Below are 16,381 nucleotides of genomic sequence, written 5' to 3'. Positions count from 1 at the left end.
GCACTAGCGTTTAAACCACCTGCCGAGGTCACAGCCAGGAAGTGGCAGGGCCAGGACATGAATCAAACAGGCTGACTCCAGAGCCTCCTTCTTAACCATATGCTGTGCGGATGCTTCAGGAATGAAAACACAGAGGCAAAGAAACCCATGAGGAGGCCATGGCCATCGCAGACGTGTGAGGTGATGTGGTTTGACGAGGGAGATAGCACTGGACAATGAGAAACGTAGGTGGATTTGGGATAGATTTTGAAAACATAATTGAAAGCATTAATTTATGACCGTGAAAAATAGGAGGGAGAAAGAATGTCTGCTAGGTTCTTTGCTTAAACAACAAGGACTCTGGTGGTCATTTCTGAGTAGGGGGTGAAATCCAGACTTCTGTTTTTGATAATGTTAAATCTGAGGCACAAATTATCCACAACTTTGGAGATATCAAATAGGCAGTGAGACAGGTGATCCTGAAGCTCAAGGGAGAGGTCAGGTAGCATCACCATCCTACAGGTGAGGGATTTACAGATGTGAGTCCCGGGGGTTGGGGGGTGAGGGGAGGACAGGAAGAGAAGAGGGCTGAGGACTGGGGCCTGGGGCCCTATCACATTTTGGGGACATGGAGGTGGGGGTGAAGGCAGAAAGGTGACTTAGGACTGAGATGAGAGGCAGAAGGAAAATATATCCCAAGACAGGGGCGTGTTCAATTGTGCTGATTTTTGCTGAGAAGTTGAGGAAAATAAACGCAGACAAGAGAATGTTAGATTTTGCCAACATGGTCACATGCTTAACAAGGGAAAATGATGGAGACAGGATTTTGGAGAGGTTTTGCTCTGAAAAGGAGCAGAGAAATAAGATGGCAGTTGCCAGCTGATGAGGGGGTCAAAGGGAGCAAAAGATGTGTGTACTTGCGCATAGGTGTGTGCTGATGGTAATTCAAATAAAGCACCTCCGCTAAGACAGGCAACCTCCATCTATAAAAATACAGGGGAGAGTGAAGCAATTATTTAATGAATGTCTCCCTGGTTTCTTGGAGACAAAATAATCATTTGACATATAAACATTCCCGGGATTTCTGAGCTATTTTGGAGCCTTGAGTGCTCCTGTAAGTCATTCTGGTGCAGCCCCGGCAGTGCAGGAGGAAGTGAAGGCATGAAGTGGGGCAGGTCTCCTTTCCTTCCCAGAACTCCCGTTCTCTCTGAAACCAGGGCCTCGCCTTGGTTTTCCTACCAAGCGTCAGTCATGTTGTCCGAGTTGCGTGAGCAGCCAAAGGAGAAGGAATCCGGAGAGGAAATATCTTGGTTCATACATGTAATGTAGGGTGAGTAAGGAATCTACCCAGTTTTGGGGCAGGAGTTGCCGATGCGGAAATTGGGGAGCAGGTTGTCTCTATCATTGCCAGAAGACAGGTGAGCCCGACAAGGCTGGTGGTGGGGTGCAAGCCTTTATTTCTCTTGCTCTTTCTTTCCTAGGGCATGATCTTTACAAAATAAGCATGTTACTAATACTTCCGACTTTCTATCTTCTTAGCAATATGAGTTCATTTGCCGTTTCCAAGCCATGCCTTTTCAAAGACTCCGTTTTTGTTTTGTTTTGTTTGTTTGGGTTTTGTTTTGTGTTGTTTTAGGTTCCTTGGCAGGAGAATATGGCAGAGAGGGAGAGGGAGAGGGAGAGGCAGGGAGAACTGGAAAGCTAGGATAGCTTACTCTCCTGAAAACCTTACAACAAGGAAATGCCAAACCACTCTAAGGACACCCGGAGTTACAGTTGGCTCCCTTATAGAAATGTAAATATAGCCCCTCCCATCTATTTCCCCACACTGAGAAGCTGAAGACGGTGAAGGTCAACAGGGATAAAAATGGGAGAAGGCTGAGGAAAAAAACAATGCTCATTACACAGCATTCTGGGTACTCGCTACATTTTTTTTTCTATTTGGAAAAAGAATTGTTTTAGATAACATATGTGTTATCGTGGTATTTACTTCAGTTTAAAGAAAGGAAGATGAAAGAAAAAAGAAAGACTATGCTCAGAAACAGTCTAATTCCAGCGGCATCCATGAAATAAAATTCTGAATTTTGAAAGTTAACCTCACAGGTGAAATGTCCATCCACAGAAGAATGGCTGAGTAAGCGTTGGCCTTCCGTGGAGTGGGACGCGGTTGTCACTGCATTGGATGAGGGCACAGCCATGCACCGGCACCCAATGACCGTGCAGGGACTGCCCGGAACACACACTCCAGGACAGGAGTCCCGTCAGGATTATTCATCGCTCTCTACTCACCTACTAGGGTGGTCCCTCCCCCACAACAGGGGTTCAATAAATATTTACTTAACACATGAGCAGGTTAATATAGCACAACCTCACTTTGGCAAAAAGCAAAACAAAATAAATCCTATAGCCCTGGCCAGTGTTTTTCAGTGGTTAGAGCGTTGGTCCCTACACGAAAGGGTCTTGGGTTCGATTCCAAGTCAAGGGCATATACCTGGGTTGCAGGTTCGATCCCCAGCCCTGGTCAGGGAGAGTTCAAGAGACAACTGATCAATGTGTCTCTCACACATCAATGTTTCTCTCTCTCTTCCTCTCTCTCTCTCTCTCTCTCTCCCTCCCTCCTTCCCTCCCCCCCCCCACCCCATCTCCTTCCTACTCTCTCTAAAAAATCAATTGAAAAAAATCTTTGGGAGAGGATTAACAACAGCAACAACAAAATAAAATAAGTAAATAAATCTTATAAATGTGACGACCTCCACTCGGACATGTGTTTGCACATTTCTATTACTTTTAAATTAAATATTTATATATATAAACAAGCATGGAAAAATATCTAGTCCTCTGAAATACCTCAGAATCAACAGAACTGTAGGTTAGGATCCGCAGGGTCTCAAGAATTCTGTCAGCATCTAAGAGGAATCCTACCTGCATGGCCAGGCCGCCCACACAAAAGCAGAGGGAAGGAAGGCTGAGCCAGCCAGGGAAGAGGAACCCGGGAACATTCATCTGAGGGGGATGAGCTGGATGAGCCCACCTCATGAGCACCGGGGTCACTGGGACACTCGGTTTGGGTTTTCTCAAGAGAGAGAGCGGTCAGTCTGGACCGACGGGCCCCCTTCTGGAGCCAGATCGTGGCACCTGGGCAGTGGAGCGCCTGGGCATGAGGATGGCTACCCCGTCCTGTGAGCAGCAGCTGGGTAGGAGTCTCTGCTGGGCAGAGGAGCGGCTGGGGTGTGTCTCCCAAGCAGGAGACAGCCAAGCTGAGCAGCAGAGGCGGTTTGGGGCAGTAACTGGTCCAGGAGCCAGCAAAGCCACTTAACAACACAGGCGCACCCTGCAGTCTTGCATTCCTGAAGTCACCAGCCTCCGCTGGGTCAGCGGGAGGGGACCAGCGCTTTCTCAGAATCAAAAGCACCTGTGGAGCAAGGTGGGGTGGTGGCTAGTGTCAGGTTGGAGTCCTGGGAAAGCGGGGATATGGCTTTGTGCTCAATTCCTTCTTCACTTTAAACTGGGCTGTTGGCTTTCCCCATAGTTTTCAAGTGCCAGCTCTTTAGTGGAGCATTTGCTGATTTTCTTAGCAAGAGGTTTCTCTCCCAGCTGCCCACAGCCCTGGGGGCATGGTTCTATTATGGAGATCATTATTATTATTATTTGTTTTTTTGGCTTCACAGGAACTTCTCAGGACAGGAATGTTTTCTTCATTTAATAAACCTACTAAATTGAGTACTGGGTCTGGTTCTAGTTTTACTTCCCCAACGATTTAATAGATTTTATTAAATGAATGAAAATACATCACTTGTCCTATTCTCATAATGATGCCTTCTACCAAATTCCAACAAATACTTATTAAGTAATTGCGACATGTCGGCCACTTAATAAGTATTTGTTCCTGCCTTCATGGAGCTTATAGTCCATCAGCCTCCTGGGGAATCAGGTAATTGAATATGAAATTTTAAAACCAGGTCATGTGGTATGACAGAGGAAGCCTCAAACCCCTGTGCTGTATTCACATCTGGCCTTTCCGTCCTTCCTTACATGTCTTTGTTCGGTCTACCCCAGTCTCATTACAAAGTTATCACTTCTTTACAATTTTCAATATCTCTCTCTTTATTGTGCATTTCCCTTCAGCCTGAAAACATTATCAAAATACCTGTCATCTGATGAACACCCTATCTTCACTACACACAAAACACTTGTTTTCATTCTGTTTCCTCTTTCTCATCCCACTTCGGCTTTTTGAAAAACGCTGTCCATACTCCATTTGTCACCTCCCGTTCACATCTCAGCCTGATGCAACGTGGATTCCATCCCCACAACCTCCTGGGACTGTTTCTGCCCAAGGTCACTGATGCCCTGGTGGTCTTCTCCCCGAGTGCTTTTCAGTGGAAACCTCCTAATCCTGCTGTGGCCTCTGAACCTAATGGCTTCTTTCTTCTTAAAGGTCTTCCTTTGGGATTGGAGACACTGTCACCCTTGGCTCCCCTCCTTCCTCTCTGAGTGCTCATTCTCAGGTGCCTTGCTTTCCTTATTCTGCCTGCTCTTGCTTTATCTCAGAGTGCCAGCCCTGGTCCTCTCATCTTCTACCTCCATGCACTCTCCTCGGGTAATAGCGGCAACTTCCTTAACTTCAGCGACCAGCATCTCTGACTTCTTTTCACTCCAGACCTCAACCTTTAACTCAAATGCAACAGAGCCTAATCTGAGCTCACCAACCGGACTCAGTGTCCTTCTCCCAAGTCCCGCTGCTCCATTGGTGCTCATCCGGAAACTTGGACACAATCCTTTCTCCTTCCACCTGCCATTGGTGACTAAGACCCATATGCTCTAGGCCCTAATCCTCATACTATCGTTTTATCAGTCTTCACTTAGACTGCCACAGTGGCCTGCCAACCAGGCCGCCCCTCCCATCCACTGCCCAACACATAATCAGAAAGATCTCTTAAATTACAAATCTGGTCAGAACCCTTCTCTGCTGAAAACCCTTCATTGGGCCTGCAAGACCTTTGTGAATTGCACAGCGGAAGCCATGAGCCACATCCCACTATTTATGTCTGCTACTTTGCCTACAGAGTTGGTTAAAGAGCCGAGTTTTTAAATTTCTGAATATACCGTTAGAAGGTATTCTGACTACCATCCAGTTCTAGAGTCCCCCACGACTGTCAACCACCCAGGCAGCCTCACGCTTTACATTACTCTCTAGGTCCTGTATGCATCCTTGACCTCATGGATCAAGTTCTGACCGGACCTGCCCACCTTGCTAATCTCATTTCATGCCTTTAACTTAGGTCCACTGATGCCAAGGCTTGTGTTTATCCACTACACTAATAATGTCACTTCTCTGAATCCCTGGGCTTATGAAATGTGAGAGGCTAATGCGATCATAAGTGGAACAACAAACTCAAATTACCAGGAAGGATTGTGTGTGTAAAAGGGGCAGGGAAACAAAACAGGTGAGTGCAGATAGTCATGTGGGAATCACATTCAAAGATTTGCTCTCCATGTATTTTGGTGCCAGAGTTAGGGCAGTAAAGTAATAGATGTTTCCAATCCGTGTTTTGTTTTTTAATCCAAATGTTTTTAAAATATGTTTTTTATTGATTGCAGACAGAGGAAGGGAGAGGGAGAGATAGAAACATCAATGATGAGAGAGAATCACTGACCAGCTGCCTCCTGCATAGCCCCTTAGTGTGGATTGAGCCTGCAACCTGGGCATGTGCCCTGACCGGGATTTGAACCATGACCTCCCAGTTCAAGGGTCGACGCTCAACCCCCGAGCCACACCGGCCAGGCAATCCCTGTGCTTTTTTCATCTTTGTAGCCTTAGCACACTTCCTGATACTATTAAGATAGTATTAAATAAATGAGTATAGGATAATACATTTCTCTGGAAGTTTACAAAATTCTAAATGTCTTACTCCTCCCAGGCCACAGTTTCTCTCTTTTGCTTTGTCTCTTTCAGTGTGCCAACTATTCAGGGTACACGCAGGGCATACCCAGTATAGCACTTTCGGTGCACCCAAATCATCCTAGCACCAGCGAGAGAAAATACGAAAGAATAAAAGCCATGGCTCAAAATAGTAAATCCAGAAAAAAAGGATTCTATGGGAAAACAGAGAAAAATGTTTTCTCCTCCCCTTTACTTTTCTACTATTTAAACACAAATTAAATCCATTACGTAGAGATAAATATTATTATTTCTAAGACTAATGGCATGGGAGTTGTAGATAAACAACGAGAAGCTGTAATTTCTAAGGACTGTGCAGGCATTTCCCTTGTCCATATGCATGGGTTTAAATGGCCTGGCTGGGCCCCACCTCCACCATCTTGATCCTCATTCATCTTCTGATGCCACCTTGGGCACACCCCTTGCAATTCTCATACAGAATCCCCAAACACACAGAGACCACAGAGCAGCGAGGCTGACTTAAAAGTCATCTGGAAAACCTGTAAAATACAGATTCCTGGGCCCTCCCATTCTGAGATCATGGGGTGGGGCCAAGGCACCCACATTGTAAACCCATTTTCCTGAGGGTTCTAAAGTAGACAAATACCATACTCTGAAATTGAGAAATATTGTCATAAAAATGAGTAATTTGGGACATAAAAGATGTTCACATTGGGTGCCATAATTTGCTTTCGGGTATGGTCCAATTCTGTCATGATTGCTTTCACCGTCCCTACTGCTAAGTATTTTTTTATTATTATTAAATGTCAAGAAAACTTTGCCCTTGTCCTCCTAATGGCAGTTACCACATCCTCACAGAAACAGTGCCTGTGTAACCTATTTCATTAGGCACTTATTTCTGTGACTGAGGCAGCTAAGCACCTGAAATACATATTATGCAACTGTGCCTAAGTCCTCTCCTCATTAAAATGATACTGAAGTCTTAGGGCCTTGGTTTTTTTTTTTTTCTTCACAGCAGGTTGGCAGTCATTCAATTATGCTGTAATTCGGCACTGCAGCTCACTTTTACTTTAAGCAGTTCATCTCAATTCTGTTCATTATGTTCAAAGGCTTGCTGTATCCAGATGCCAAGTTTCCTCCACCGGACAAAAGCATGGCAGACATATTTCTGCTTGGCAAGGCCTGGCAAATTTTTGGAGGCGTTGTCATGCCATGGCAGAGCACTAGTCAGGTTGTAATTTGCCTTAATTGTTCTTCCCACAAACAGCAACAATGATTACTTCTAGGTCATGGGCACTCGCAGAAGGATTTCTCCACAGCCACTGTGAAAACCAAAACACTTTCTGCCAACATCTTACTCAGGATTAGATTGCAAAGAATTTTGGATTCTGACCATTTGGTGTATTGATGGGGTAGATAGTTTTTAATGGGTTAAGTCATAAATTTGCCTATGTATCTGTGTGTGCAGATTAGAAACGTGGAAATAACTCAGAGAAATCACTGGTCTCCATTAAAACAGTGTTCTATATGCATAATTTGTTCCACCTGCCATGTTTACAAGGCACCCCAAGGAGAGCTCGCTTAAAACCCAGCAATCCATCTGCCTCCCAGTTCTAAGGGGGCAATTATTGCCCCAACTAAGCGAAGAGGAATGCCCAGCATGCTGCTAACCATGTCAGGTGACGGATGTATGTGACTGACTTACTCACCCAGGTCATCAGCTTTTCTAATAGTGGCTGGAGTCGTGGTACAATGGCAAACACAATTAACCAACGAGAGAGAGAGAGAGAGAGAGAGAGAGAGAGAGAGAGAGAGAGAGAGAGAGACCTAGATGCAGTGGGCCATACGCGGGACACAAGTCATAAATATGGATTTTATCACTTCTCATGGGAATGTTAAAACAAGAAACACGGGCACGGGGCTTGGGGGGGAAAAGATAGGGGAAATTTATGCCAAAACATTGGTTAAAAACTGATTAAAAATAAAAGGTAAGACATGAAAGCAGGTGTTTCGTTACTATTAACTGTATTTCCTTATGCTTGTATATTCTTTTTTTTAAAAAAAGTGTTAGTTAATATTTACTAAAAATATTATGTTTTATTGCTGTGTACACAAAATAGGGCCTGGCCTCCAATATGTACAATATCAACTTAACTGTACCCAACTAAGGACTCAGTGACTAAGATGAATACCAACTGTAAGGAGTAGACTTTTAATAGAATGATGTTCGAGTACATTGCAAAACACACACACACACACACACACACACACACACACACATCTTCAAAGAAGTTCTGCTCATAAGAAGCTATTAAAAGAAGAGCTCTTTGGGGACACACCCCAAATGAATTGCAAAAGGTCACACACAACTCCTTCCTGAAATGAGATAGATACAACATACAAATTAGCATGTAGAACATCAAGTCATTAAATGTTCCTTATCAAGGTTCCCATGGGAAGAAAGGGGGAAGGCAGTGGCATGTGGGAAGGAGCAGAGAATAGTGAAAATGGACAGGTCACTTTGAAAACAGTTTCCCATTTTTCAATCTCGCTGATCTATAAAATGAGAAGAAAACTTTGAGGGTGGGGGTGGAGAACAAATCCATTATCATGCTTTTTTTCTTATAACACAGAGCCAGACTCTCAAAATAAAGGATAATCCTTTCTATTAAAAAAAGCAAACTTTGTGTAAACTCCCTATTATCCTCCTTTTATATATATATTTTATTGATTTTTTTACAGAGAGGAAGGGAGAGGGATAGAGAGTTAGAAACATCGATGAGAGAGAAACATCGATCAGCTGCCTCCTGCACACTCCCTACTGGGGATGTGCCCACAACCAAGGTACATGCCCTTGACCAGAATTGAACCCGGGACCCTTCAGTCCTCAGGCCGACGCTCTATCCAGTGAGCCAAACCGGTTAGGGCTATTATCCTCCTTTTAATAACTAAATATCTTAGAATATATGATGCTCTTAACAATGAATAAAATGCCTTTGACACAGATTTGGGGAAAGAGCCTCTAGTTTGCAGTCCTTAAAAGATAATTTTCAAATTAAATTGCATCTCCCCCTAATCCTGCATGTCCCCTTTTCCATTAATGAATGTGATGATTCATGAAAGAGATAAGCTAATGCAGAAGGACCACTGTAAGCTTACGAAGCTATGGTGGTAACAGACACCTCTAAAAAATCACAGTTTTGTTCTAGCAGAGGATGGCTTTTGCAATGTTTGCAGGGACGCTTGTCTCTGACTTAACTGCCATGATTAAGCAACCAACACATATTCTGGCCTTAGTGTTAAAGTGGCTGGATTAAAACCAGCTACTCCCATCTGCTGGTTGGACTGTTTTACATTTTCTCCCGCACTGCCTGCAGCTTTAATGCTCCCCACAGTACCAACCCATTTATTTCCCATCCACTGACTGACCTCCTAGAGCATCATTAACACGCCCCCCAAGGCCTTGCTCCTGTCCGTTTTAGTCAGCGCAGCACTCAGAGTCCTCATGGGGTTTGTCAGGGCTCTGCGGGAAAGGCCAGCAAAGAAGGAAAAAGCACCAGCCCGAACTTGGGGAGTCACCAGCACAGGAGGATGAGGCCCAGGAGCGAAGGGGATCCCATCAGGAGACAGGATGTGAGGCTGAAGATGGAAAGGCAGGTTTACAGACACCCATCATTAGCTGCTTCCACCACTCAATTCTCAGCTAGTTAGTGGCAGAAGGATCAATATCTACTTTCGATTTTCATGTACAGCATTATGGCCTTAGTGGGAGACGGATCCCCTGGGAAGGAGGGGTGATCCAAGGAATGGGTCTTGGAGAGAGTGATTCATGACCCAAAGTAATAATTTTATTGGTTTGTCAAATGCATTTTTTCTAAAATATATTTGGAGTTTTTCTTTTGCTTTGACCAACTTTTCCTTTTTTTTTTTTCTGATAACACTACTCACCCTGAAGTCAGTTAGAGAAAATGATTATGTGGAGAGAATATCAGTAATAAATGTGGAACTGAGTTACGTAAACAAAGCCATGTCAGTTTGAAATGATATCCCCTGGTGATTCCTGAGCTCCAAATGGAGCAAAAGCAAACAGCATTACATTCTGCAAATACGATTCCAGTTTCTAAGGATCTTAACTGCTCCAGCTGGTCAGTTTTCTTCCTTATCAAGCAAACCCATCAGTGGATTTCCATTTTAATCTAAACTCATATCATTCCAATAGCAATAAATATTAAAATATAACATTTTGATAGAATTTCCTTTCAGAACCAAGCAGATAATCTAAAGCTTTACAAAGGAAAAAAAAATAGGCAGCACAGTATTTCTAATATACAAGTTATGGATGGAATTCTTTTGTGAAAGTATATAATAAACCCAAAGTCGCATTTTAAAATCCCTGAAAAATGTAGTTTACCAATACTAAATATAATGAAATATTATAACCTGCTAAATTAGGGCATTAATCACAGTATCTTGATTCACATATTTCTCCTAATAATAGCTTAATCTTCAAATTACATTTTCCCTAAAAGTTCTAAAAATTATCCACTATGAAGCATTTTTCATTAATCATGAGATAGTCACTCATTTAATTTTTACCCAAATTCCTAGTACTTCTGAGATAATTCAAATCCTTTGAAGTTATGCGCTTCAATGAGTAAGTATAATAGGCTCTATCAAGTGACTATGGTGGGGTGGCACCTTCCAGAGCTATGAAGAGATCTGTACTTTTACCAAATATGCTCAGAACTTTAAGGAAACTTCCTTAATCATGTGCCAAAACTGACATTCCTAGATCTTCATATTAAGAACCATCATTTGTTAAGCACTTCTATAAGCCAGGCACTGAGCTAGGAGTACACTTAGGTATGTGGTTTCATTCAACCTCACAGCAACTCGACAAGGTAGGTATTACCATCCCATTTTATGGATGTAACAACTAAAGTTTAAAGAGCGTAAGCAACTTGCCCAAGGGCACACCGCTTGTAAATGGTGCAAAAGCCAGGGATCCCCACTCAGGCCTGAAAGATTACAAAGCCTGTCCTCTTCCCCTCTGTCAAAACTCCAAGGCCAGTCCTGGGATATGAACCTCCTGGATCCTGAGGGTTAGCGGTTGCTTTATCTTTGAGGATTCCACAAATAGCAGTCCACAGGTTATAAAGGTTGTTAGTTTAAAATGCAAGCGGATATGTTTTCCATATTTAACAAAGGAATACATTTTTATTTTATTTTTTTTATTTTTAGTCTCACCCAAGGATATCCCCCCCCCCCCAATTGATTTCAGAGAGAGTGGAAGGGAGAAAGGGTGGGGGAGAGGGAGTAGGGTGGGGAAGAGAGAGAAACATCGATTGGATGCCTCAACCAGGGCCAGGGATCCAACTTGCAACCCAGGTATGTGTCATGACCCAGATGGGACCCGAGACCTTGTGCATGGGATGGATGAGTCTCCCATGCACTGAGCCACATCGGCTAGGCAACAAAGGAATACACATTTAAACAGTCATGGAAACAAGAAGTTAGAATTTGCATTGTAAATTATCAACTAAAATAACATATAAAAACAGGTATGAAATTCCTGGCCCATGTACCATGTACCTGCAATGCACACATTTCATACTCCTGGCCCATTCGCCATGTACCTGCAATGCACACATTTCACACTCCTGGCCCATTCGCCATGTACCTGCAATGCACACATTTCATACTCCTGGCCCATTCGCCATGTACCTGCAATGCACACATTTCACACTCCTGGCCCATTCGCCATGTACCTGCAATGCACACATTTCACACTCCTGGCCCATTCGCCATGTACCTGCAATGCACACATTTCACACTCCTGGCCCATTCGCCATATACCTGCAATGCACACATTTCACACTCCTGGCCCATTCGCCATGTACCTGCAATGCACACATTTCACACTCCTGGCCCATTCGCCATGTACCTGCAATGCACACACTTCACACTCCTGGCCCATTCGCCATGTACCTGCAATGCACACACTTCGTACTGTACCTGAACAGAAGCTGTTGCTGCTGATGGTCCTCCCTGAGCGCCCGGAGCTGCTGTGGTTGAACTCTCTGCTCTCTTCCTCAGAGAAGGGAGACTCCGAGGCGGGGGACACTTTGTGCTGCTGCTGGGGCAGATGGGGCCGAAGAATCAGACGGGGAATTCGGCTTCGGGAAAGCTCCTTCTCATGATGCACTCTCTGCTCCTTCTCAGAATCGAACAGCAAAAAGAAAAAAGGAAACTTGTTTCCCCGTCTGAACTCCAGTCTCTTCCTTCTGGGCTCAGTGTCTAAGAAATCACATCTGTGAATACTGACTCTTCACCGAGTAGCCCTTATCTCCGTGGCTGAAATGAATTCCACTGAGCTAGACCTTCTCATCTACTGGAAAGCACACACTCCAGCGAGGATGTGCACACACACACACACAATGTACTCGTCCACCACTGGCTGGTATATATCTGACTCACCTTCCCACTGGCTTTTTCTGCCCCATTCAAGCTTGTGGCTGTCTCAAAGGCTTTTTATTACTCTCAGCACACTACTTGATTTCCTCTAGACTTCCATTTTGCTGTCCCTGAATCAGCAGTGACAATGTGACTTCTGTCATCCTACCTCCTCACATAGACCCTTATACCTGGAACAATCCTCTCCTGGTTGATCATGCAGCCTTATCTTTCAATCCCTCCTCTTCCAGCCAGGCTCTTAATTATTCATTAATATCCTGGTACACAAGGCTAGTTGCCAACAGACAAGCAAACAAAAATCCAATACTCTGTAAGATGGCTCCACCTTTTACACCATGGTCAGCTTTTGTTTTCCTACGGGATACCCACAGGGAAGAGATTTTTCTGTCTCCTTAAAAACACAGCATTAAATACAGAGGGCCATGTCGTGGTTTTTTTAAAAAAAATTGCATAAGAAGTAATATCTTGGCAATGTCTTTCCAATTTTAAGGTGCTTTCCCAATCATGATTCCATTTGTCCCTTATCATTCAGGCCACATAGAGAACACTAATTTATATCCCTATTTACAGATGAGAAAACTGAGGCCAAAAGAGGTAACGATAGATGCTTGGCCAACACAGCACATCACCTAGAAGCAGAGCCCGAAGCCCAGCGCTTTCGGGAGTCACCACCACCCTGCCTTAGTAAAATGGATTCCTAGGAGGAGCTCTTGGCAAAAAAAATTTTAAAAAGCCACTGCTCCCTCCAACCTCTGCCGCTGAAAACAGGCTGCGGATTAGGTAACAAACACTATTTCGAAACATGACCTCTTGCTCCTTTCCACGCTGCTTACCGGGAAGGGTCGCTGCCAAAGTAAACACCTCGGGGAGGCGCGCACAGGGCAGGCGTGGAAGGGAAAGCCTCCGCCGGGGAATCCTGAGGTCGCCCCGGCACCCAGCCCACCCGGGGCGCGAGCCCCGCCCAGCCTCCGGGTTTCTCCTGCACATCGGGCAGCCCGCAGGTAGCACACGCCCGCCTCTCCGCCCAGCACCCGCAACCCCGAACCGGAGCTGGGTGGCTCACAGCTGTCCTTCTCTCTCAGCCTCCAATACCTCCAATGCCTTTTAATCATCACACGCACACACAGGATTTCAATTGAGAGCTAGATCCCAAAGCCTCAATTTCGGGAGATGGGATTAACCCTCCAAAGGCAATCTTTCTCACCCTCCTGTCAACCCCCCACATCTGTTCCTCCAGTACCATCCACCCATCTCATCACCTGAGCAAATGGCCCTCTGCCTCCCCATCGTCCCACCACCCCTTGTCCCCGTTTGCCCTGAACGCTCCCCCTCCACCTGTCCTCCCCCCCCCCCCGCCCCAGCTCACACCTGGCCGCTTCTCGCCCCGCAGTGGCCACCTCCCCACTCCCCCGGCGCCCAGGGACGCCGCCACCCGCGCCCGCACGACGTGCCCTCCTTACCTTGGGCTCTCGAAGGGGTCCCATCGCGCGGCCGCCCGCCCGCTCCTCGCGCCGCCGCTGCCGCTGCCGCTGCCGCCGTCCAGGAGGAGGCACCTGCGCGCACCGGGGCGAGGGGCTGCGCTGAGCGGGCGCGGGTGCGGGGCGCTGCGGCGGGACTGAGCGCCGCAGCCACTGCCGCGGTTCGCGCTCGGCTCCGAGGGCGCGCCGGCCGCCCGCCCCGCCCCGGCCGGACACGTGGTGCCGCGGGCCGCCCCCGGGGCGCCGCCCCCTCTCTCCCACCTCCCGCACCTGCCGGCCCCCGCGCGGCTGGTCCGCGCCTGGGGTGGCCCAGCCCCCCCCCCCCGGTTTCCCCGCGGGCACGGCCCCCCGGTGCCGCGCGCCCCTCCCTCTCTGCGGACCCGGACCCGAGTGGGGCAGGCGAGGCTCGGCACTTCTGCATCTGGGAGGTGCCCGACACCCTCTTTAGGGCACCTGGTCTCCGGGTGGAAGGCTCCACACGTCGGATGGAAGAGCCGGGAAAAGCTGCGCCATCGCCACGGGCCAAAATGGAGAAGGGAAAGTTGTTCCCCGCCGCCGCTCCCTGCCCCAAGTCAGCTTACAGCTCCCCACAATTACCTCGCCCGCGAGAGGCAGGGCGGGCCCCTCTCCACCCGGCCCCAGCCAAGCCGGGGCTGCAGAGCTGACGCCGCTGCGGGGTTCCGGGATCCCAAGGGCTGCGATTGTTCTTGGGGGCGGGGGGGGGGGGGGGCGGCGGGATGCATCGGGAGGTCCTAACCCGACAAGGCGGTTCCCTCGGACCGGGGAGCTAGGCTGTGCGGGGCGAGAACAGCCTTTTCTCCAACTCTGCCCGCAGCCGCCCCGGAATGAGCGCAGGGTCACTGCTGTGGGAAGGACACTGCCCTTGAACTCAGAGAGCCGGGTTCAAGGCACCACCCCACTCCCTGTAGTACCTTTATGCCTAAAATTCGTGGCCAACTCTGAATGAATGGCGTCTGAACCTTGACCTTTTTGGACTTCAGCTATGCCTCGTGAAATTGAGGCATAACAATCATCATAATAATAGTTATATCTACCTCAAAGGATACCTGTGAGAACTAGATAACGAATACAAAAGAGCTGTGCCCAACTGATAGAACAGAACCTTCCCAAGGGCAGTTATGTCCCCTCCAAGTTGTCCATTCAGTATTTGCCTCTTACATGACTGGCAGAAAAATCATTTGTGAGGCAGACAAATTTACTCAAAAAAGCTCCAAATTTTACTCAAAACTCCAAAAATGCTCCAACTGAGGCCTTCGAATAGGCACCATCAGCTGGGTCATGGGCCTTGGTTTATTTTTACACTGGGTATACTTAAACCTTATCCATGATGAGCTCCACATGTGTAATACATTTATTCAGAATTGGAGAGAATTGTAAGTAGCAATGTGGGTGGGGAACAGACTGATCCTTACAGCCAAGTGTCTGTCCCCCATTTGTCCTCCAAACAGCATTTTTCTCAGCCCTCAACTGTCAAGTTTACAAAAATGCAGTATGAGTCTAGATAGAAAGAGTCTCGTCAGGAGATTCGTGGAATCAACGGCCTTTTTACTAACCCCCCAAAGAAATTCTACTTCATACATACATCTTCATGCCTTTTTAACCTACTTAGCTCTCTTAAGTAGTGAGGTTGGCAATCTTAAAATTCTTTATTTGGGGGGAAGGGGTAGATTAATACTTTCTATCGCTATCTCAAATAATGGACTTCAGGAAAGTGATGGTCCATGATGATTCCTGCAGTTTATTATTTCCAAAATTATGAGCCTGAGGACAAATACTGTTAGATAGGAATGAACTGCTAAGGCCAGAAGGTGCTTCTGAGTTCCTTACTGAGAACTGAAAATGGAGTCTGGGGGCCTAACAGTAGAAACATCCTCCACTGAGCTATCCAATTCAGGGCCTCAGAGTCATTTTTGACTTCTCCTCCCTCCCGTGGTCCACATAGCATAAACCACACATGATCTTCATGCTACCCTGGTAATAATGTCTTGAATCTGATTACTTCTGCCCAAAGATCGACTGCATTATCTTCAGTTTAAGTCTCAACCACAAACATTCCGGGTTACTGCAAGAGTGGTCTAACTAAAATTGTCTTGCTTCCAATTTTGCCTCTTATTCCTTTCTTGCCCGTTTTTTTTTTTTTTTTCATTTTTGCACAAGGTCTTTCTGAAAGACCAAATTAAGACATGCTTCTTCATTAAAACCCACTAATGATCTCCCAGATGTCCTCCAAGTGATATTCAAGCTCCTTAAGGTGGCACAAAGGCCTTTCATGATCTAGCCTTGTTTACCTCCTCAATCTCATTTCTTGCCACTCCTTTCTCTCCTACCCGGTATCCTTCCCCCTTCCTTTCCTCCCTCACTACTTCCTCCCTCACAAATGGATTACCCCCCAAACAGTGGAATGTTCAGTTTCTGGAGGTATACGCTCTCTTTTTCTCTAGACTATTGTACATGCTGGCCCCTTTGTCTAGACTAGAGCAACTCTTGCACCCCACCCACACATCCTCCCCAACTCCTAAAGAGACAT

At 46.3% G+C, this 16,381-nt stretch overlaps 1 protein-coding gene across 2 annotated transcripts in view; it reads right to left on the bottom strand.

The window, feature by feature from the left end:
* SYBU (syntabulin) overlaps window positions 1-14,446 on the bottom strand; it is a 70,729-nt gene extending 56,283 nt beyond the window's left edge. The window contains exons 1-3 of one of the 2 annotated variants that reach the window (XM_059671890.1): window positions 14,431-14,446; window positions 13,816-13,908; window positions 11,897-12,095 (exon numbers count right to left, since the gene is read on the bottom strand). In XM_059671890.1, the coding sequence (XP_059527873.1) occupies window positions 11,897-12,095; window positions 13,816-13,839 (223 nt within the window). In that variant the 5' untranslated portion in view covers window positions 13,840-13,908; window positions 14,431-14,446. Of the gene's footprint in view, window positions 1-11,896; window positions 12,099-13,815; window positions 14,024-14,430 lie in introns of those variants that run through there. The other variant, XM_059671891.1, reaches the window with a different exon arrangement.
* Between the last annotated feature and the right edge of the window lie 1,935 nt (window positions 14,447-16,381).

The sequence above is a fragment of the Myotis daubentonii genome, chromosome 17 (genome assembly GCF_963259705.1).
Source record: "Myotis daubentonii chromosome 17, mMyoDau2.1, whole genome shotgun sequence".
In the NCBI taxonomy this organism is placed as follows: Eukaryota; Metazoa; Chordata; class Mammalia; order Chiroptera; family Vespertilionidae; genus Myotis; species Myotis daubentonii.
The sequence above is the reverse complement of the archived record's forward strand: the minus strand, read 5'-3'. Positions and strand labels throughout refer to the sequence as shown.